The sequence below is a fragment of the Triticum aestivum genome, chromosome 6A (assembly GCF_018294505.1).
Source record: "Triticum aestivum cultivar Chinese Spring chromosome 6A, IWGSC CS RefSeq v2.1, whole genome shotgun sequence".
NCBI classification, from domain to species: domain Eukaryota; kingdom Viridiplantae; phylum Streptophyta; class Magnoliopsida; order Poales; family Poaceae; genus Triticum; species Triticum aestivum.
The window spans coordinates 190,132,181-190,155,323 of NC_057809.1; the positions used below are offsets into that span (position 1 = coordinate 190,132,181).

Below are 23,143 nucleotides of genomic sequence, written 5' to 3' on the forward strand. Positions count from 1 at the left end.
TCTTAGCCGTGTGCGGTGCCCCCTTCCACCATAGTCCTCGATAATATTGTAGCGGAGTTTAGGCGAAGCCCTGCTGCAGTAGTACATCAAGATCGTCACCACGCCGTCGTGCTGACGGAACTCTTCCCCGGCACTTTGCTGGATCGGAGTCCGGGGATCGTCATCGAGCTGAACGTGTGCTAAAACTCGGAGGTGTCGTAGTTTCGGTGCTTGATCGGTCGGACCGTGAAGACGTACGACTACATCAACCAAACGCTTCCGTTGTAGATCTACAAAGGGTACGTAGATTACACTCTCCTTTCGTTGCTATGCATCACCATGATCTTGCGTGTGCGTAGGAATTTTTTTGAAATTACTACGTTCCCCAACACACATGCCTGCCACGCAACTCTATACAGGTCAGCCGCTGAGTAATGTATGTAAATAGGGATATCAAAATTTGCAAGTTGTTGCATCAATATGTAATAGGAAAGATTTCATAAAGAAGAGCAAGGTATTACTAAAGGCAGGGGCAAGCATTATTCACATCTTGGCAATCGCTTAATATGTCAATCTTTTGATCATCATCTTCAATCTTCTTAGACATTCTGGACATCTTCTCTTTTAAATCACCTGAATGGTCTTCAAATAGCATTGCACGCGAGGAAGCTGCCGGTAGCTTGTGCTGACATAAATCATTGATTCATCTTTCATAAAAGGCCAGGACAGCCGAGATAGCTGAAGTAGTTGGAGTCGTCCTCCTCGAGGAAGGTGTTGTCCGTTGGGAAGATGAGGTATATCTGTCAGGACCCTGGGTTCATCAGCTCCCCATCCTGCAAATAAAAAAAGAACAGTAAGCTCACTCACATAGGGAGGCAACCCTTAAGTCCTAAACAAAATATTGTTGCTCAATTTTTAATTTCAATGTGACAGAATCTACCCTGTTAACTGGCACAACAATAGTACTGCAAACAAAAGGTGGCACTATTAAAGCATGCCCCTGTTTTTTACTATAGCCAACAAGTGAGAAAATATAGTAGTTCATGTGGTCTTAGAGCTTAGACTGGAGAAGAATTTATTTTAGTACATAACCACAATATTGTAATTCATGTAAGTCTAATTCAGTCACCAATTAGAGTCGACATCTATAAAGAACCACAATATTTCAATAATATAATTAATTCGACTAACATATTACAATTACAGCCATAACATTCTAAAGACCCATATAGACTAAAATATTTCAGTATACGAACAACACAAGTGGCAAAAATGGAATGAAATGGCTACAATAGGCTAATAATCATGATGTAATTGCAAGGTACTGCATGTCTTTCTTTTGCTTCATATGAACATAATTTCTACTAAGTTACTTGGCGCAAGGGTGCCGGTCTCAACGTTTTGCCGAAGCATATAGCATTTGCACTTTACAGGATGATAATAAAGTAAAGAAACATTCGATTATGATAGAAGTAAAACACAGAAATGGTAGCAAGTACAAATTATCATATTCTGTCCTTGGTTGCTCTAAAGGGGTCTGTTGCTTTGCACCTAATTTGCTTAGTGATATTCCAGTTGTTTGGTCAATTTACACAAGGGTTGGTAATAAGCTTGTAGCTTGGTCAAACTGGATACTTTATCTTCTACTAAGTTACTTGCAAGTTTCACTATTGGTTGACCTAACAAACCATCCAAGAGGAAACTCTGAATCTATACAAAATCCACAACAGCATGGGCTTTAAAACCAAGAAATATTATAAGATACCTATCTCGAACAACCCAGCATAAATAGTTTTGCTGATGAATTATAATTAGTTATGTGCACCACAACCAAAAAAATTATGTGGTTATTTTCTCGAAAGAACAATTGGTAGCAGCAACCAAAAGCATAAATTAGCAGGTTCTCAGTCAAAAAATGGGATGCATAAATTGTGCAAACGAAATGGAAAAAAAAGCATAAAATCAGTGTTAGACTCGAACATCTCCAACAAATGCACATGTGAAGAGTAGAAACCAAGCAACAACTATATCAGATTGTACCAAGTGACCATTTTTTCACATGCCCCTGTACTCTCAACTCGATCGCTACATATTTACTGGTAGAAGTGTAAGGGTATTAGGGAAGCTCACTGTCTTATAATGGTAGCTCTGAATGACACCATCCTTCTCTCTTATATCTATGTCCCTCTGCCTAATCAATTCAAGCGACTGACACTTGGACATGTGCAGGTCTGAGCTTTACTTCAGACGCTCAATCTCGCCATCCTTTGCAATCTGTGCCATCAGCAACACCAAGTGGTCAGTGCAGGAAGATTAACCAAAGAAAATGACAAGCTAACCAAAGGAAATGCTACATGATATACCAAAAGGGCCAAGTTTTCAAAATGTTATACAAAAGAAAGCCATGATTCACCATTCATCAACTATTATCTCCGAATGATAAGTCACAGGAATGAGAACATCCATCATAGGTATACATTATTCAGTCATAATCCATAATAGTGTCCATGAGATCAGAACAAACTAAATATTTCCATCAAAAGAAACTGCATAGGATATGCACATGAAAGAGACCTAGCTACATGATAAATCATGAGACTGGGAGCAGGAAGATAGATCTGCAGATACTCTTCCTAATCCTCTTCCTAATTTTTTCGTCTACTAAATCAACATAGAAGAGGAATATGAGCTTACTCTTCTTCTTCTTCTTCTTCTTCTTCCCAACAGCTCTGGAGGACTGCATCTCTGCCTCTTGGATCCAACCCCTTGCAAATGAACAGATTGAAATATCAGATCTTGAGCGAATGAACTGGTAAATCCACGTGTGAGAGAGACAGGGAAGGGGGAAGTGGAGAGGGCACTCACTGCTCAATTCGCACGGCAAATTGGAGGCTGCTTACCTCGGGTCTTCTTCCCGGAGGTGCATGAACGCAAGGACGAGAGTCCGACGCCCTCTAGCCGATGGCGATGCCTCTAGGCAGAGCTGCTGCTCCTCCCAGTGATGACCATGCGATGGAGGAGGAGTGGCAGGGGCCTCCTGTAAGTGGGTGGTGGTGGAGGCGGCCAAATCTGACCAGGGCGGCGACACCTCTCGTCAGGGCCGGCGGCGAGCGCACTCCTCCCGCTGAGCACCGAAAGGGAAGATACAGCCCCTTTCTTGCAATCTAGCTAGACCACTAATGTAACAACAAATTTTCTCAAAGAATCTAATACCAATCATATATAAACAAAGCGCAAGTAAATACAGCCACCAAGGCCGTCCTTATTTCAGAATTTGAAATAAATAGCGGTACAAAGAGGAGAAATAATGAAATAACATGAAGGAGTTAGAACTCGGAAATCAGTTGTAACTAAACTATGAGAAACAATGGATATTACCTCAGGAATCCATATAGACCTAAGCTTCTCTTTAACAGGCAAAAAACCAAGCAATGAAACAGATAACCTAGCTAAATCCAAGGATCTGCTTGGCGGTAAGGCACCAACAAAACAAGAAAGCCCCCAACAAAACAAGAAAGCCCCCAACAAACAATAAAAGATCAAGAACAACTCATATGCAATAAAGGTATGAGAGAGAAGAAATCCTTACATAAGACGGCTATAAACACTGGAGCATAAATAAGCAACACCTTTAAATACAAATAAAAAGGGTTCAGGGTTCATTGCATAGTGGGCTCAGATTCAGCTTTCCTCGATCATATAACCTACCCGCCTCATCTCTTATCACCACACTAATCTGTTTATACAATGGAGCCGCCCTGGTTATCACTCAACAAGAATGACCATCCAAGGACAGATCAATAGGTATCACAGGATCAAAAAGGAGTCTAGAGACAAGAGGAAGGATCCAACTTGATACCCACAGGTGCCTCGATTGCTTAAAGGCACACCTATTTCAGCCACGGTTAATCAGCATCGCCCTAGCACGAACGCCACTAATCGATCTAGCAAATCCAGGAGCATAGCTATACGACCAGGGCATCCACATGTAAACCAGAGCATCACAGGAGCTCCTATGATAGCAACTGAGCATGAACAGGAGGTAGGGTGGTGGCGTGAGGGGCGGGAGGAAGAGAGAGGCAGCTAGGGTCACCATGGGCGTGCTGGTTTTATACGCCTATGGATGAAATGACAAGAACGACATCGGCGGGGCATGCTATTCACGCGCGGTGGCGCGACCAGGGCATTGCAGCGGTCTCGTTTTCGACCCGACGGACGAGACCGGCCCTGTCTGAGATCCAACGGTCCAGATTGTTTCATCTGAAGATCGGATGGCCGGGATTCGTTTGGACAGACAATCGAACGGTCGAGAATCCAAACGAACGGGAGAGCTCCATTTTGCTTCAGACTCTAACAAGGGGATGGGATACAGTGGATCTGTCCTGGTTATCACTCAACAAGAATGACCATCCAAGGACAGAACAACAAGTATCACAATATCAAAAAGGATTCTAGAGACAAGAGGGAGGATCCAACTTGATACCGACAGGTACCTCGATCGCTCAAAGGCACACTTATTTCAGCCACGGTTAATCATCATCGCCCTAGCACGAACGCCACTGATCAATCAAGCAAATCCAGGAGCACAGCTATAGGACCAGGGCATCCACATGTAAACCAGAGCATCACAGGAGCTCCTATGATAGCAACTGATCACTAATAGCAACCTGCAAACCCTATAATAGCATGGATCGACAACTACAGAGCCCGAGTAGGAACCGATGCATGAGTAGGCCATAGAGCATCAATGAGAAGAGCACAACATCAATATAGCCACGGCCATGTCCCATGCAGTTGCCGAAGCAGAGGAGCAGGAGGAAGATGGATCTCACCGGGGGAGGTTGTAGCCGAGGCAGTACTCAGTGGGCGCCGGGGTTGCGCCTGAACGCCGTCCAACCGGTGAGGAACCACGTCGGAGTTGCGCCTTGCACCCCAACACAATAATCATAACATGCACCTGTTTGTAAAATAAGAAAAAAAATCTTATTTATCTGCATTATTATAGTTCCCTTATTCAAGATTTCAATAAAGAATTTTCTGATAAATAATATTAGTGGGTAGGAAACAACCCAAAAGTTCCTTCAGAAGTACCCAAAAGGATAAGCATGAACGGACAAAATTAAATAACATAAGCATTCTACTTTCATCTTTTATCAGGTAATAATTGTTTCAAAATCGCTGTCAGAGCGGCAAGCGCCATGGAGAGATTACAAATGACCGAAAGTTCTAAAATGACCGAAAGTTCTAAGATTACAAACACGCAGATCCTTCAATTTCTATCAGCAAAGTAGAAAGTAACGGAGCGGAAACCAAATGGGTCATCTGGAAAAGAAAATCGTTGATCAGGAACGAATGAACACAACAAACGCAGAACTTGCTTTGTGTCTTGGGCCAACAAAGAAAGTATATTAACTTGGAGAGGGAAATGGATAGGGCGGTCAGTAGCTGGTAGGTAGGTCAAGAGCGCAGCTAACATTTTTTCCTATCATTGAGTAACAAAGCATCTACAACCCATCTAGCTGATTTAGTACTGTTATATTCTGATTTAGAAAGAAGGGTCTATGATTATTTTTGTTAGATGTTTTACAGGTGCACTGAATATTCTTTTTGGATGAGTGATTGCAATAGAAAAGTAAATGAAACATGAAACAATGCTTCTTTGGACCTCGTGTGCACTGATGCAACTATTGTCAAGAACACCGTCAGTTCAAAACTTATCATCATGCAAGCAATGGGCCTATCTATTAGCTGCCTGTAGTGCCTAAGGTAAAATCGAAAGGCCTTTTACTGCCACATTGCATGAAGAGTTTATATTCACACATGCATACTGCTATATGAACCTGCATATGTTGTGTAAATTAAACAACAAAAGCCACTGAGATGTGAACTGACTTCTCTCTAATCAGACTCTCTAGATACACCAAGAAGCATCGATAAATAATCCCTGCTGGGCAGAACACATAATCTAATATGGTACAACACATCCAGACAACACTGACTATACCGATTGCTGCAGGATTAATCCTAGCATAAGTCAAGTCAGAAATCATCACATATATGTATCACTTTAATGCAGATGAAAATTTATAAATATATAGGAAAGCGTATATGGAGCATAGGACGCTGAGCAAGATATACAAAAATATAAAAATCTATTCGGTGGCAGCCAAGAGGGCCGAGGAAGTAACTAAGGGACCAAGTGAACATATATAGCTAAACATATTGGAACGGTAGAGATGCTATATAAATGAAGATATACATTAACTTGCTTAGCAAGACCAATGGGAAAAAAGCTAGGGGCACAACTTTGTACCATCTACTTTTATTATTGATTCCTATTTACACAGTATAACCAAATGAGTAGCTCATATATAACCAAATGAGTAGCTCACATACATTTAGTAGAGAGCAGATGATTGATTCAGATGCAAACATGCAAAAGAGTTAATATCGACAGCGACTATAATGAGTAGCCCACATATAGTTCTTGATCCCTTTTTGTAGATATATAGGCTACGTATATTTCAAGCTTAGAGAAAACCAGCATAACAACCTGCAGATCAGAGACAGAAGACATGTACATAAACATGGATAACTGGGATTGTGAGGAAGAGTACATAAATAGAAGACATTTTATCACTATGTAATAAGAAGCACAAGCAAAGATTAACATAAACAACTCGTTTCATAAATCATGGTATAGATCATACTGAGTGGTTGAGGTGCTCACGGCCCACCTAAAAATGATGGTAGCCAAAATAGATCATAGAATGACTATATGCAGCTACATCAATAATAGCTGACGTTGAGCTGTTGAGGTGCTCACAGCAGAACTAAAAAGTGATGTTGTGAGCTAGGACTTGGACCATCAATGTGGTTACGGTGATGCTGTCCACAGCGCTGCCATGAAGTACCTGATCGACAAAATAAAAAGAACACGAGTTCAAGAAAAAAAGAACTTCATAAATATATGATCATAATTTCAGAACCAGCATAGTCTCCTAGTAGAAAAGGTCGGAGAGGTCCCCATATGCACAGAAATTTGGCAAGATAAATGTTTCATGCCTAATTAAGCATCACACAATCCTTGATATTTCTAAAAATCTGCATCTTACATTAATTAATACTACGATGAAGCAAAAGGTCACATATGGCAAAATAAAAAGAACACGCGCTCAAGAAAAAAAAGAACTTCATAAATATATGATCATAATTTCAGAACCAGCATCATCTCCTAGTAGAAAAGGTCGGAGAGGTCGCCATATGCACAGAAATTTGGCAAGATAAATGTTTCAGGCCTAATTAAGCATCACACAATCATTGATATTTCTAAAAATCTGCATCTTACATTAATTAATACTACGGTGAAGCAAAAGGTCACATATGGCACAATTTGACATACGGAAAACATGTAAGAACCACTACTTGATAGCAGAAAGTGGTGGCATCACAGATCCAGAGAGAGTGCATTTTCTTAGCCCAAACAAATCCATTGGTAAGATAAGAAGAAACAAGAGGAGCATTGCATCCAGGAGACTGTGCTAACAACCTAGTCATCGCAAACCCAGCTGGTCTTGTCAACACAGACTTAATCGATGCCATCGCAGGCCCAACCATTAAGAAACTACTCATTAGCCCGCCCTCACAATTTATCGAGCACCTATCATGCAATACCTTCATGATGAACCAGGAGGTGGCGCATCAGTGGCAAGAACCCGGCAGAAAGGGGACTGAGAGAGCAAGAGAGAACTGAGACGGGCTAAGAGGAGAGCCGCACTTCTCCTGCCGAGTGCACGCGAGGACGACGGCGACGGCGACGACGCCGGGGATGCGGACGACGGGATCCGGCAGGCCGGGAGAAGGAGCCGACGGCAGCGTGGGGGCAGCTAGGGTTGGCGGGTTGAGGCTGAGCCCCTTGCCGCCCCGCAACGCCCTTGGGCTTCTGGGCAGAGAAGGAGCACCTGGAGCTCAAGCTCGTCCATGGCGATGGGGAGGAGCGCCGTGGTTGGTAGGAGGAAGAATGCGGGCGCGGGAGCCGCCGCCGCCGCCGCTGTCGCCAGATGAGGAGCGAGCGAGGGAGAGAGGCGGCTGCGTGGGAGGAGGAGCGAGTGCGGGGAGCGGCGGCGGGGCAGGGAGGGGCGCGGGAGGGAGAGGGAGAGAGGCGGGCGCGGGAGGGAGAGAGAGAGAGAGGCGGGCGCGGGAGGGGGAGAAGGAGGCGAGCGGGCTGGAAGGGGAGGGGAACGACGGCTCTACGGTCTCGCCTCTGCCTGCGCTACAGATCTTTTCCCAGCCAAGTGAAATGACGAGAATGCCTTTGGCGGGGCAGCGTAATTACGCGCGGTGGCACGGCCGGGCGGGACACGGCTGTAGGGAAAATATCCGACGGCTAGAGACGACCGAGTAAACATCCGACGACTGGAGACGACCGAGCCCGAGATCCAACGGCCAGAACGCAATCACGAAACCGATCCAACGGCCCAGAATCTAAACGCACGGGAGAGCTCCATTTTGCTTCAGACTCTAACAAGGGGATTCGTGCAAAAAAACAATATGTATCAATGCGTGTGAGCGAAGTGCAAACATGCCACACGTTTGGGTGTCCGTTGTTCTAAACCTATGTTTTCTATTCCTCTAATCCGAACAGGCCCTAAGAGAAGAAAATTATACTGTAGACTTGAAAGTTTCATGGCATACGCCATTTGCACGCATCATCATCCTCCAGCGACCAACCTGCTTTGGCGCCACACAAAACATACGCCGATAGCCTGGTCCTGACACGCGCGACGCCGCCACCGCCGCCGCATCCTCCCAGGCTCATGGCGACGGTCCACGCGCGCTTGGGCTGCCTTCCGCCACCGCCTCCTCCTCGACTCCCCCGCCGCCGCGCCACCTTCTCCGCCGGTCCCCGCCGGTCCGCCGCGGCTCGCAGTCGCGTTACGAGGTCGGGTTCTCCTCCTCCTCCTGGAGCTCCCTCCCTCTGATAGTAGGATCGGGGTTCGAGGGTGGCGTTTTTCTCAGTAGGCGTTTGTTGCAGGCGGCCTAACATTTCTGCCGCCTGGACGAATTTGGAGCAACCTCTGCTAGAAGAAACGACGCTTTCTTACCAATAGCCGACTCATCGCTGTAGCCTCTGTAGATTAGATTAGATGTTCCCAAGTCAAGTCTCATATGTTCCTCACTGAATTTAACAATCTATAGGTTTTCTGCAGTCATCTTTTATAGATTTAGGGCTCAGTTTTCTTACAGAAGGGTGTGCTTTGGGGAAAACTGGTGGGTTAAGATGTCTGAAACTTCTTTCCTGCAAACATAAACAGTTTGCGCAGGGCGTCCCGTTTGGGTCCATGGACTGCGCAGGCGCTGTCTGGGGCAGAACCTTCTGCTGGTGTCGACGATGCAAGTGAGATCATCGATGCGGTGGAAGTCGAACCTAGCAGCAATGCTGGCGCTTCCTTGCTTGCAAAAGTGGCAGTTGCACTGGGTGTTGCGGCTACGGTCACCGCGATATCCATCTTCATGAAGCAACCTTCATCTGGTCCTTCTTTCAGCCTGCCACAGATTATTGATGCTTCTGCGCAGTCAGATACTGTCGGATATACATTTTCTCAGTTCGGGAAGAAGGTCATCATTCCGGAATATACACCAGGGTATGTGTATTTGACCATCTTTTTGTTTCCTTGATGCTAAATATTGTGTTCTTATTCTAGGAGCAAATAGATGCTGAAGTAAAAATATTTATTGTTGAAACGTATTCATGAACCACTTTCAGTTTGTGAGGTGTCAAATCTATTCCTTCATGGACGGTGACTGAATTGAACACTACGCACAATGGTTCATGATTGATCTATAGAAATAGCTTTTGAGATGACTCTGTAACCTCCAAGCATCATTCCCTTTTTATCATTGCAAAATTTAGAATTGTTTATACAACCTAGCTTTGTTTCCCTCCTTCACCCTTGCAAGGTTTCAAGAACATGACATTTATCACTGCAAAATTATTTGACAACTAAATAATTCGTTATTGAAACTTCTGTAAATATATTGAGTTTCCTATTTTTTTTTTAGGTGGGTCTACTTCTGGTTGCTCATGGCTGCTGGATTTGGACTGTTTGTTAGTGAAGAAGCTTTAAACGTTTGGGTCTGTCTCTGTACTGGTACCTAAGACTATGCTCATCTAGTATTCCAACTCTATTTCACATATGCACAAATTTATACCTGTTCATACTTCATAGTGGTTTCATTGTTGATAATTTTTTTTGAACGGTCACCGGGGGGGAGAGCTTCCCCACCTGAATATATTACCACTCAAAAGGAGGAGTCGAGAATTACAATAGTAGTTTTGTTACAACATGATCATTAGGGTACAGCTGAAGAGAGGAAGTGAAGCCATTGTCTAGCGGAGATATTATCTTCTTTCTTTTTGAACCGAAAAACCCATAGAGAGAAGTCAGCAACAATGTTCCGTATGGTGGTTCTGTGTGTATGATCGTCATTCCTGAAGACGAGCGCGTTTCTGGAATCCCATAGCTTCCAAGAGATAGTCCGAACCACCGAAGGCCAGATATTGGGGTTGAGGCCATGAAGCGTTGGGTGTTGGAGCAGAGCAGCAAGGGAGGTCGGGGCCGGCAGGCCCAGGGAGGACCAGACCTGTGTAGCGTAAGAACAGTTGGAGATGAGGTGGAGTGCATCTTCATGAGGGTCTTGACAGCGCGGACAGATTGGGCAATGTGTTTGTGGAACATGTTTGCCTTCGTGTTGAGCCGGTCACGGAGGAGGAGCCATGCGAAGATCTTGACTTTGATCGGGACTTTGGAAGACCAGACAAAGTCGTGGTGAGGGTCTGTATCATCTTCAGCAGTAATGGAGGAGTAGGCGTTCTTGGCAGAGAACGGTAGTCCGTGGGTGAGGGATCTTTCGTCAGGTTGGTCCGTTTGCTGGAAATCCTGCAACAACAACAGCACACAATCCAACTCGCGAGCAGCAGCATTAGACAGACGGTTCCGTAGGTTTGCCAACAAGCTGGTTTGCCAAACAGTAGCCACTAAAACCTTGTCATCAATGGAGTATGAGAAGAGGTTTGGGAAGACGTTTTGGAGGGGAGACTGCAGTAACCATTTATCAAGCCAAAAGAAAGTGGATAGGCCATTGTATGTGAGCACAAATGAGTGCTCAATTAGAAGTGGCAAGTTGTTGTTGATGATCTTCCAGAGGAAGGAGGGTTTTGAGGTTTTTGCTGCAATGCCAAGAGGGTATTGGTGGTGGTACCATTGGGTCCAGGGGATGTTTGGGTGTTGTAGAATTTTGGAGGAGAATTTCATAAGCAAGCAGCGGTTTTGAACTTCCAGATTTTTAATGCCTAGACCATCAGTATCTTTAGGTTTGCAAACGTTTTTCCACACGACCAAGCAGCTCGCCCCAGTGCAGGTTGGCTCGTTAGACCAGAAGAACGCCCTCCGGATGGCGTCTAGTTTGGCTATGATCGATTTTGGTAGGTGAAAGACGGACATAAAATAAACTGTTAAGGAGTCAAGAACCGCAGTTAGCAGGGTGAGACGTGCCCCCCGAGAGAGCAGGCGGGCCACCCAACCGAAGAGGAATTTTCGAAAGCTGTCTATGATTGGGTCGAAAGCTGTGAGAGGCAGTTTGGTGGGGGAGAGTGGTAGACCTAGATACACTAGCGGGAAGGAGGATAAGGAACAACCAATCGCTATGGCAATGCTGTTTTGCGTGGAAGAGTCAGTGGCTATGGTGAGAAGAGCCGTTTTTTGGAAGTTGATGACTAGCCCCGTTGCAAGGGCGAAGTCATGAAGGGTGTTTTTGAGGATAATGGTGGCGGCGTCGCTAGCCGCAGCAATTATCAGTGTATCGTCAGCGTATTGAAGTGTCACAGGTGGTTCGTTAGGCCGTAACGGGTGACAAAGAACGTTGGTTTGGAACGCTTTTGCGATTAGACGTTGAAGGACGTCGGCAACGATGATGAATAAGTATGGCGAGAATGGATCACCTTGGCGGAGGCCACATCTACATTGAATCCAGGATCCTGGAACGCCATTTAAAAGGATAGCTGTTTTCCCAGTGAGAAGGATATTTTGTACCCAAGAACAGAAGTCAGAGGGAAAACCGCGGGCTTGTAAGATTTGTATGAGGGAGGACCAGCATATGGAGTCAAAAGCTTTCCTGAAATCGAGCTTGAAGATCATGGTCGGGGCTTTACGGGAGTGGCATGCACTGAGGATATCGGCAGCGTATATAAAGTTTTCAGCAATGTTACGTCCATGAAGGAAGCCAGTCTGGTCATAATGTATGAGCAGTGGGATGAGAGGTTTAACTCTATTGGTGAGGACTTTGGCAACTGCTTTTGGCGTGCAGTTTTGAAGAGATATGGGTCTAAACGCGTCTGGGGTTGTTGGTGCCTGAGATTTTGGAAGAAGGACCATGTAGGCCCGGTTGAATCGTTCTAAAGAAGCGGTTTGATCATGGAAGGCAGCGAAGAAGGTTAGGATGGGTTGTTTGATATCATTCCAATATTTTCTGAAGAAGATGGGTCCAAAGCCATCTGGTCCAGGGCTAGCATTGGTGTTCATAGAGAGGAAGGCTTGGTATATTTCGTCATAGAGAAAGGTTGTGCAAGATCACTGAGCTGGGGGAGGGGTGAGGGGTACAGTTGTTGCAAGCTGAAGTTCCATGTTGCATTTTTTGAGGTCCCGATGAGCTGTTGGAAGAAGTCCTTTAAGATGTCAGCTTTTTGTTCGTGCAGAAAAACTTCGGAAGTGTCGTGTAAAAGCATGGGAATCTTGTTTGATCGAGAGCGCTGCGTAGCCGAGGCATGGAAGAATCAAGTGTTTTCGTCACCGTCAATGGCGACCCTGATCTTTCCCCTCTGTTTCCAGAAGGCGATTTTTTGTTTGATGGTATGTTGTAGCAAGTTGGAGAGCGTAAGCCTCAGTTTTTGTTCGATCGGGAAGAGAGGAGCGAATTCCTCGTTTAGGTCAAGGGCCTGGAGAGCGAGTTTGCAATTTGTTTCCCGTTGATAGATGGGCCACAGCGACTTGGCCCAAGACTTTAGGGCCGATCTTGTACCTTAATTTTTTGAGCGAGCGAAGCCGCCGGATCAATGAAACGCCCACCGTGGCGCTGTGGGCCGGGCTGCCAGCAGCCGCCCACAATGTTAGAACAGGCTGGGAAGGAGGTCCAAAATTGTTCAAATCGAAAAAGGCGGGAAGATGGGACGGATGTGGATACGGTGACGAGGAGTGGAACATGATCAGAGACAAATCGAGTGAGGGAGGTGAGGTGTGAGTTAGGGAAAAGAGCATCCCAAGATAGATTGATCAGTACCCTATCTAGGCGAATCAGCGTGGGGGATAGTCTTTTGTTTGACCAGGTAAATTCTCTATCAAGGAGCGGGAGCTCTAAGAGAGCAAGTTGGTCGATGGTGTCGTTAAAGGCATCAGCCTCCGATCGTCTAAAGTTGTCGTTGTTGCGTTCATTGGGGAATCGAGTCAGGTTGAAATCACCTATTAGGAGCCAAGGAGATTGAGGTGGTGGTTCGATTTGTTTCAGTTCGTCAAGGAAGACTAGTTTTAGCTCTCGTTGCGAGGGGGCGTAGACATTAGTGATGAAGATATTATGTGGCGATGCAAGACATGATAGCGTTAATGTGGATGTGAAACGCCTGTGTTGGCAGTTGAGAAGCGAGAAGCAACGTGAGTTAGAAGCCAAGAGAATGCCGCCCGCCGTTCCGATTGCGTCGAGGTGGTTATTAGAGTCTAGGAAGCGCGGCAAGATCGATCGTAGTTTGATTGTGTCTGGTTTTTGTAATTTGGTTTCTTGAAGAAGGGCAATGGATGGGCGTAGGAGATTGATTTCAGAGAACACATTGGAGCACTTATCATTATCTCCTAGACCGCGAACGTTCCAGGACACGATAGAGTAGGTAGCGTTTTTCATAATGGAAACTTAAGTTGACACCTTACATAGGGGTATTGACCCAACAAGCAACCATTTCGGGTCATGGTACAGTACGGCAAACTGACAGAAGCAGGCATGAGCACCATTACAAGTAGATTAAACCTAACACAGCGACTACAGGTCGGAGCGAGGCCCCGGATACATGGCCAGACATGGCCGCCACACACGTGGCCGCGGAGAAGAGAGCACATCATGGCGATCCCTGGCCACCAGAACCGGAAGCGAGGTCTGCCAGCATCTCCGGCGTGGCGCCGCAGGCAGTAGCGACGGCGGCCAGGTCCTCAGGCGAGGCAGGACCGTGCGCAGAGCCGTCGATGAGCCCAGAGTCGTCGCAGAGCCGAGCGTGGATCAGGGCGTCGGAGAGGTCCTTGGAAGTAGCAGATAGGTCGAGCTTCTTTGCCTTGGAGCGCATGGCCTTGGAGGTCATGGAGGAGTAGATAGGCGGCTCTATTTCAGCCAGCCTAGCGCTGCGTCTAGCCTTGATGCCGGAGTCAGCAGCCATCTTGGCGCGCCTGCTGATGCGCCTGGCAAGGCACTCGTGCGTAGGCTCTGGGGGCAGGTCCAGTGGCTGGGCGGAGAGATCCACAGGAAGGGGGAGCGGCTGAAGGGCAGGTGGGGATGGTGGAGGAGGCGGCGTAGGTGGCAGAGGAAGTGGAGATGGTGGGGCTGGCAGTGCAAGCAGGGGACGTGCATGGCGCGAGCGAGCGTGCAGCTTCTGTGGAGAGGGGGAGCGAGCGGGAGGGGTCCATGGGGCATGAACAAGCATGGCAATGGGCATGCCGTCAGCCATGACTGCGAGGATTGGGATGCCGTCGAGCGGCCTGTCAGCAGTGGGAGATGGGGGAGGGCCCAAGGGCGACTCCGGGGTGCATGCAAATGGTGACATGGCCATGGCAGTGTTCCTGATTTGAGTAACAGTGGAGGGAGAGAGGCGAGGGTTTGATGAGAGGGAGGATAGGGAGCCGTCGTCCCCGTCCTTAGAGCTGAAGGGCGATGCCCCGGAGCCGTGATGGAAGAGCGCGCGGCTCCAGCTTGACAACGATGATGTCGTTGTCGGGGAGACGCACCGTGAGGCATGGAGGGAGGACAAAATCGCAGGCAACCATGACGAGCGCGTGAACGCTAGAGTGGTCACCCTGGAAGCAGTGTTGGTCGGCAGAGACAAAGTCACCAAGGTGGGAGAAGAAGTAGTCTGCCCCCTCCGGGTGCCAGAGCTCATCGGGATAATCGAAAGCCTCGATCTCAGCCATGTGAACGAAGATGGCCGTAGATCTATTGTCAGCGTGTTCAGGCCTTTCGAAGAACAGGGTATTGCCCTGGTGGTGGATCGGCCCATGGCCAGTGGCCGCGAGGCGCTCGTCTGCGTTGGCAAAGGAGAGACGGCCGGCGCCACGTGCGGAGGAAGTGAGGCCGAACGTGGGATTGTTGCGGTGTTGAGCGAGGGCCTGGCGGATGAACCTAAATGGGTTAGGCATAGGAGTGGCAAGGTGTACGTAGGCAAGGTTGTCCACCTGGCGGACTAGGCAGCTTGGAGGGACAAGGAGAGGGATGTGTGGTGCCGGTGGAGGGAAGCATGATGTTGCGGTGGGAATGGTGACTGGGGAAGGGGGTGGGGGTGGAGCGAAGGACGGCGTCGGGGGGGGGGGAGGATGAGGACGTGCGCGGTCCGAAGATGAGCGGGAGACGGAATGGCGGCAGATCGTTGGTGAGGACGCAGTGGGAGCCGAACCAGATTGGTGCGCCATCGGAGCGCGTGGAGCCGGCCGACGAGCCGGAGGCGGTGTGGGTGCCCGTCGTGTGTGCCATAGAGCTGCATGGCGGTCGCACAAAAGCAGGGTTAATACGCGGTGAAGGGGGCATAGGAGGGAAGAACGGGAGGAAGCGGATGGCCTTGCACCTGTAGCTCCGGTGGCCGGAGCACCAGCAGCGAGAGCACCGGACGGGGTCGCGACAGTCTGCGATGGTGTGGTCGCTAGCAAGGCACCGAAAACACCTAGTCTTCTTCTTGCGGCTGTAGTGGTGGTGGAAGTGTTTGAGGCTAACCATCTGGGAAGGAGGCGATTTATAGGCTGGAGAGGGCGATGGATGGGGGAGAGGGGATGCAGGGGCCCGAGGCGGGGAGCAGAGCAAAACCTCCCGGTAGCTGCGCGGGTCTTGCAGCGGCGTGGAGATCGAAGAGCTTAGCGGACTGGCAGCGGTGGCAGGGGCGTGGCACTGGGTAATGGCGATCTCGGGATGGAGCTGAGGGGACTGGGCGGAGAGTAGGCTGACGGAGGTAGGGGAGGCAGGTGGTGGAGTAGACGTGATGATGGTCGCATGCGTGCGCATGCATGCGTTGGTTTTGTCGCGCGGTGAGGACGAGCGGGGGTGCGATTGTGGGACCCGTGGATCAGTGGCTGTTAGGTAAGATATGGGGTGCGCGTTGGAACCTGGGGGATCGAGCAGGCCGAGCGGCCGACCGGGGGCGGCTGTGGCGACGCAGGTGGGCCGGATGCGTCAGTGGCATGTGATGGGTGGCGTGAGGTCGGGTGGTCTAAGGTTGGATTGTTTAACGAACTAGGCTGGTCGAGGGGGTGTACGGTGCGGTCGTCTACACCGTCTTGTTTTTTCTCTGGAGAAAGGATGCGAGGAGACTTGGCGGGAGGCCGAACCAGATGAGCGGCACACGTGTCCCAGGCCATCGATTGCGTTCCGGTCAACCGAGGCAGCAGCAGTGGAATCCACGCATGAAACAATGTGTTGTATCTTGGTGTGCAGGTGAGAGAGATCTTGCGGTAGTTTTTTAGTTGACGGGTGTGGTCCAAGCAAGGACGTGCGGTGAGTGGGCAGGATGGGTGCGAATGGATCGATTGAGTCCGGTTCAAACACTACAGGCAATGGTACCGATCGCACTATTTGAGATGCTTGGTCAAATGAGTCAAATAGTTGAAGTTCAAAATTTGAAAAAAGGATGGGCGCGCAACGGAGGACCTCAGATCTGACCTTGACCGAGTACACATGCACTAAAAACAAGTTCGGAGCGAGCGTGATCGCATGGAAAACCTGTTGGAACGAAAACTGGTGATCTAGAGCATTATTAATCAGAGTTTCGTTAGCGCAAACTGACTTAGAAGAGAACACGATCCAGATAGGAGTATTTGGTTGGTGTGTTAGGCATGTGGTAGGAGTGGTGACAAGGCAGTGGTACTTAGAAAAAATCAGCTTATTGAACGAAATGCCAGGCCGGAACGGTCGTACCTTTGCATGCGATCGCAGAGTGGAGCTAGTTGCGGGAGTTGCAGTAGGTCCAGCAGGCAGCTGACCGTTGGCGAGAGAATGACCCACCTGCATGGAGGCCATGCACGGAGAGGAGCGTGCTAGTCGTCGACGACGACGCGAGGAGGCGCCAGCGCATCATGTAGCGGCGAGGATGGCCGCGCCGCCAACATGGCCGGCTAGGCATGAGGCGCCACGGTGATGGTGGCGAACATGCGAGGCGCCACAATCGGGGAGCAGGCCGCCATGAGCATGGCAACGTGGTGGGAGGCGACCGGTACATTGAACGCAGCGGTGGAGAGGCGTTGAACTTCGATAGAACGCGCAGGTCCACCAAAGCGGAAGGAGAGAAGCGAGGCGACGAGAGTTTCATCGACCATAAATCCGCTTTATGGACGAAGAAGATGATTGAGGTGAGCGAGGCCGAGGCAGTTGGCGCTGCAAAAACTTTGGACGAGCAGAAATCATGAATGTTGCGCGCGAAGTCGACGCCGGGAGAGGGGCAGGACCCGAGCTGAGAGCGCAGGAATGCGTCGGCATGGCCGAAGCGGTCGCCGATGTCAAGGGGCTTTGTTTGGTGGATGGGTGGACGGTGTGTGGAGGTGGGTGGCGGTGGAAAAGGGAGAAACTGGATGGAGTGACTTGTGGCGACGAGGATGGGCTCGGCAATGAAAGCTTGAACGATGCGCATATCGGATACAGAGATGCGAAAGAGTTGATCATGGAGACGAGTCACCTGGAAAGCGGGGGCGTTGCCGCCCAGGCAGGCTTGCATGAGGACGGCCACCAGCTCTTCGTCAAGGACGAGCGAAGAATGGTGGACATGCACAGAGAGGAAGCATGGGGGTTCATGGCGACACGGATTGATATGCTTGGAAAGGCACCGCCAAACTTGCACTTGGAAGTCGTCACCCATAGCGTCGCCGACGCCGAGCGCGACCCGCAAGGCTTTGGCGGTGGGGGAGTCATGCCGTCGGAGAGGGTCATGAAAGGTGGCCGTCGTAGGAGGCAGGGGAGGGGTGGAGGCGGTGGGTGGGGCTGGGACGCCGGAAGGGAGAGGGGGGCGAGGGGGGACGGGAGCCATCCGCAGCATGATGAAGTCAATACAATTATCAACAATGAAGAATTTGTATTGACTTCATCATGCTGCAGGTCGGGATCTCGTTAGCACGCACCCTTTGTCTGGATGGAACTTGGCAATCTCTTGTTAACTCGTTCTCGACGAATGCATCTTATATAATTTCTACGGTGTTGTGGGTTTACTGGTATGCCCGTCCTCTGTCTTTATAGACCATTTGGTCAGAAGATAGTACAGAACAGACTAATAGAAATTATTGTCTTAAACTATCCTTTCGTGCAGGGGTGTTTGTATCAGCGATATGGTACCATTCTATCTTGGTAAGCTTTTTAGACAAACAAGAGCATCTGAAGACATATACAGCAAAGTTAGACAAGTATTTATCAATCACTGACATAAATCTTTTGTGCATTATAGTGAGATCTAATTACAGTTCTTTTTTGTAGCTTGGAATTAGCAAGGATAAAGCCCTGACTGTATCTCGTGCTATACAAAAGTACGGGAACCTGATTGGCTTTGGTATGCATCTGAACTAGCAGTTTCACAATCATTATTAAGCTTTGGGTAAACAGCGCGCATGTTGGAACTCCACAAAATGCACCTTCTGTGTATGTAGACAATTGTTTTAGCAGTTTAAGTCATCATTATCTGTTCCTTTTACTGCAGTTGAACGGTTTTCAATCGGCGTAAGGAATCCGACAGGATTTCTGGCAGGCGCAGTAGTTAGTCATTCAGGCTTCACTCTCCTGCCAAGTTTTCAACGAATATACTGGTCAATGCTTTGTCACTGACATTATTGGTAACTAACTATAAACAGGGCGTATCAGCAGACTGTTATTTCGCTGGAGTTTGTTGCGGCTGTCTGTTTACTCTTCCTATCCAGGTAAAGTGACATTGACCCCATTATTTGGTTTCAGAACCGTTGTCTGTTACGTTCTGTAAGTTACCAAGTGGCCACTTTGGTACGGACATTTGATTTATCATCACAAGAACTTGCCACATATCAATGGATGAGAACCTGTCAATCCTTACTCATGACATTCAAGATGTTTCACTGCAGTTAGCGATTGGATTTCTTCTCAGAGAACGCCCCGTTGTGGCGCTCGCGAGCGTTGCAGCTGCCGTGGTACATGTTCCACTCCCCCAACACCACCCCCCCACAATTCCATTTCTCCTTCTCCGTAATCCCACTAATCCAAATTATGCTTCCTTAGGGCATCTGGACTGTGTTCCCTTACGCGGCAGCGGCGTGCACGGCTTTGTTCCTCTACCTCCGGCGACGCAGGCCCAGCAGCTGACTGCGGTGATCCCTTCTGCAAAAGTTCATGGTGCATGCCACCCTCAGTCCAGGAGTATTCCCCAGTGGGACTCCAAAATACATGCTTGTAAATTTTTGGAAGCTTTCAAATCGATTATGTTGATCGATTCTAATATTATTCCACAGCGTAGGAATTACTGTAAACAGAATCTAAAAATATAGTAATGTAGATGCCTGTCATTCTTGTGTTTTTAACAGGATAAAAGTGCCAAAGTGGTTGGAACTAGTTGCACGTGGCTTCAACCTCTTTACAGTTATTATCGCCAAAAAAAGAACTCTTTCCAGTTCATCGGCTCATGTGTTCTGGTCTCAAGCAGGCAACACCAATTTTTCTTTTTTTTCTTTTTGAGAGAGCAGGCAACACCATTTTATGATGATGCGTACATGTGCTTTGGTTTGACAACACTTCGTTGCAAGCACAGACATACACCATCTTCTTCAATGTAAAACGCGGTGCCCTAAAAACCATTATAGAGCAGGAGAGAGAATGTTTTTGAGCACCAGTCTGACTTCTGCTTTAAATAATGTACTGCCCTAAAATTTGAGAACCGCATGAAACATGATGATCTAATGGTGGGAAGGTCGAGAGGCGGACCCCAACGACAGGAAGGAGGAAGGAGTTCAGCGGGGACGTCGATGGTGATATCGGACTTCGGTGGTGGGGTAGTTTAGGGATGATGGTAGGAGCTCGGGGACAACGATGAGCGATGCTTGTGGATGGCGGCACGAGCTCGACGATCGCGACGGACGACACCGAGGGGTGGGATGGGGTGGACAATGGCACAACCGTGTAGCCAGCTTGATGCAAACATCACCATGTCAAAAATTCATTCGGTAAGTGACACGTGCGACATCTACTTCACATACACAAAGGTGAGTCATCTTCTTTACACGTGTTCACTTGACCCTCTCGAGGATGGTATACTACTTGACACTTCTCCCGTGTGCATGCATAGGTATTGTCGGAGCTTCACGAATGTCGAGGAGGAGTGCAAGCGCCAAGGAACAACTACACCATCCGCGAGGGAAGCGTGGAAGAGAAGGAAGAAGAAGCGTGGACAAGTTTCTGGAAAGCCCGGAACTTCCGGCCGCTGCCCGGAACTTCCGGCCACCGGAACCTCTGGCCATTCCGGAGCTTCCGGCCCTGCTGCACCGAAGCCGTTCAAGAGTGTGCCAACTCTCTGGATAGCCCGGACCCTGCCCGGACCTTCGCCCGGAACCTCCGGCGCCCGGACCTTCGCCCGGAACCTCCGGCGCCCGGACCTTCCGGCCGTCCACGGAACTTTCGGCCCTACCCGCGCGCAGAGACTCGGGCCAAGGCCCATGTACCCATTCGCCCCTCACTTACCCCTTCGTGGCTGCTACTATATATACTCACCCCCCTCCTCCATTCTAGGGTCAGCAAAGGATTAGCTCATGTTTGTGTGAGAGCTTTGCTCATCCACTTGGTTACCTTCTCCACGGAGATCGTGCCTCCTCGGAGAAGATCCTCCCAAGCGGATTCAAGACCCCCTCTTGGGTGGCCCCCCTCAAGACCTCCTCACGGAGATGAAGTCTACCTTGTATCTTTCCCTTTGTTGTTCATGTACCTTGTGGATCTTGTGTGTTTGATTGTCTAGTGGATGTGTGATTGGACTTGTTCTTGAGTGTTTCCCCTTGTGTTTTCTCTCCTTTCTCCCCCGTGTTCTTCGTGTTATTCGCGGGATCCGCTCCTTTTGTGAAAAATCGGGCCATTAGGGTTCTACCCTACATCATGTTGGTATCATGAGCAAGGTTGATCACGATTTCGGAGCCCCCCTCTTTGTTTTCTAGCCTTCTTTTGCTTGATTTCGTCCTAAATCCGAAAATCCCCACCAAAAATAGCCCCAATTTTTTTGTGATTTGTTGGTTTGGATGATGTTTTGTTGATTTTGGTTCATGGATTTGCTTGGTTTCAAGTGGATCTAGCATATCCCCAAGTTTCCCCACTTTTCATCCACGAAATCGTCTCAATTTTGCCTCGGGAAATCGAGTTTTTCTGCCCCCGTTCTCAGATCTGGAATTTAGGGTTCGTCCCGGAAGAAATTCCACGACCCCCAGAACTTCCGGACTCCCCCGGAACTTCCGTCCCAGCCCCGGAACTTCTGGGCTAAGCAGAAAGTTTACCCCAAAAAACCCCAGACTCCCCGCACTTTTTCCGCGACCCCCGGAACTTCCGGCCACCCCCCCGGAACTTCCGGCCTAACCCGAAACATTACACATAATTTCACCATCAGCCTTCTTCACCGTTTTGGTCACAACTTTTCACTCCGAACTCCGATTTGAGTGTTCTTTGGCTTGTTTTGAAGCTATCAACGTGCCCGAGGACCTCACCTTGGTTTCACAACCTTTTGACCCCATCAAAATTTTGGAATTTTGGCATCTTTGCCTAGGCCTTCCACCATATCATCCGCTACACCACCACCGACTTCCGCAACCTAACCCATTTTGATCCCCATAGCATTTGAGGTTGTTTGAGTAGTGACTTGAGTCTCCTAAGGTGTTTCAGCTACTTAGGCACGGTTTCTTCTTCATCAACCACCACCACCACTTCCGCATAGGCTTACCCACCATACACTTCGCCACCCCAACTTAACCCAATTTTGTTTGTGTTGTGAGTTGTGTCTCCTAAGGTGTTTTGGCTACTTAAGGACCGTGCTTCCAACTGCGACACCATGTATAGTCCACCACCTTACCCTCCATTTCCGCATTGCCTACTCGCAAAACCCATCATTGCATTTCCGCAATATAACACCCCGGATGCAATTTACCTTATTTGTACTCCAACTCTTGCCGTTTCCGACACTAAGTTATTTTATTTCCTCGGCGTCGGGTTTTTGTCTCCATGTGTTTTGTCTTTGTCGTGCATCTCATATCATGTCATCATGTGCATTGCATTTGCATACGTGTTCGTCTCATGCATTCGAGCATTTTGTTTGTTGTCCGTTTTGCATTCCGGCGCTCCTATGTCACTCGGTGTCCCTTTCTACCTCTTTTCGTGTGCGGGTGTTAAACGTTTCCGAATTGTACCGAGACTTGCCATGCGGCCTTGGTTTACTACTGGTAGACCGCCTGTCAAGTTTCGTACCATTTGGACTTCATTTGATACTCCAACGGTTAACCGAGGGACCGAAAAGGCCTCGTGTGTGTTGCAGCCCAACACCCTCCAAAGTGGCCCAAAAACCCACCTAAATCCCTTCCATTATCTAGAGCGTTCGATCACGATCATGTGGCCGCAAACCGCACCTCATTTGGAGCTTCCTAGCTCCCTCTACCTCTATAAATAGACCCTCATTTCCAATTCCCGGATCTTCTTTCCGAAACCCTAGTCTCTCCGCTCCCCGCACCGCCGAACACGTCCGAAGCGGATCGGACGTGTCCGCCCGCCGCCGCCGACCAACCAGGCGACACCACCTGTCCCGGGAGGGACGGCATCGCCGTCCCAGCCCCGCCGGCCCACGAGGCCCAGGCCGGGCCCTCCCGTCGCCCGACCGGGCCCGAGCTGTCCCGCGCGCCCCGCCGCCTTC

The 23,143-nt window shown here is 48.8% G+C and overlaps 1 protein-coding gene and 1 long non-coding RNA gene across 11 annotated transcripts; one reads left to right on the forward strand and one right to left on the reverse strand.

Moving 5' to 3' along the window:
* Positions 1-328: 328 nt before the first annotated feature.
* LOC123127227 (uncharacterized) lies at positions 329-8,133 on the reverse strand. 7 transcript variants are annotated; one of them, XR_006462200.1, is made up of 6 exons: positions 7,757-8,133; positions 6,717-6,893; positions 2,845-6,532; positions 2,674-2,744; positions 2,110-2,253; positions 329-812 (listed from the first exon to the last, which is right to left on the reverse strand). It is a non-coding gene; the product is annotated as an uncharacterized lncRNA (long non-coding RNA). The 7 variants fall into 7 exon arrangements; XR_006462199.1 differs by having other exon boundaries at positions 7,654-8,133; XR_006462198.1 differs by having other exon boundaries at positions 332-812; positions 2,845-4,936; positions 6,376-6,532; positions 6,717-8,133.
* A 501-nt stretch (positions 8,134-8,634) lies between these two features.
* On the forward strand, positions 8,635-19,827 carry LOC123127225 (uncharacterized). Of its 4 annotated transcripts, none has more exons than XM_044546810.1 (10): positions 8,635-8,920; positions 9,294-9,623; positions 10,042-10,114; positions 18,355-18,467; positions 18,563-18,656; positions 18,727-18,799; positions 18,947-19,002; positions 19,098-19,163; positions 19,341-19,406; positions 19,495-19,827. In XM_044546810.1, exons 1-10 carry the CDS (start codon positions 8,796-8,798, stop codon positions 19,576-19,578), a joined length of 1,080 nt encoding a protein of 359 aa, XP_044402745.1. In that variant the 5' UTR covers positions 8,635-8,795; the 3' UTR covers positions 19,579-19,827. The 4 variants fall into 4 exon arrangements, with proteins under 4 accessions (XP_044402745.1, XP_044402746.1, XP_044402747.1 ...); XM_044546811.1 differs by having other exon boundaries at positions 18,563-18,647; XM_044546812.1 differs by lacking the exon at positions 18,355-18,467 and having other exon boundaries at positions 10,042-10,130; positions 18,563-18,600.
* The last annotated feature ends 3,316 nt before the right edge of the window (positions 19,828-23,143 follow it).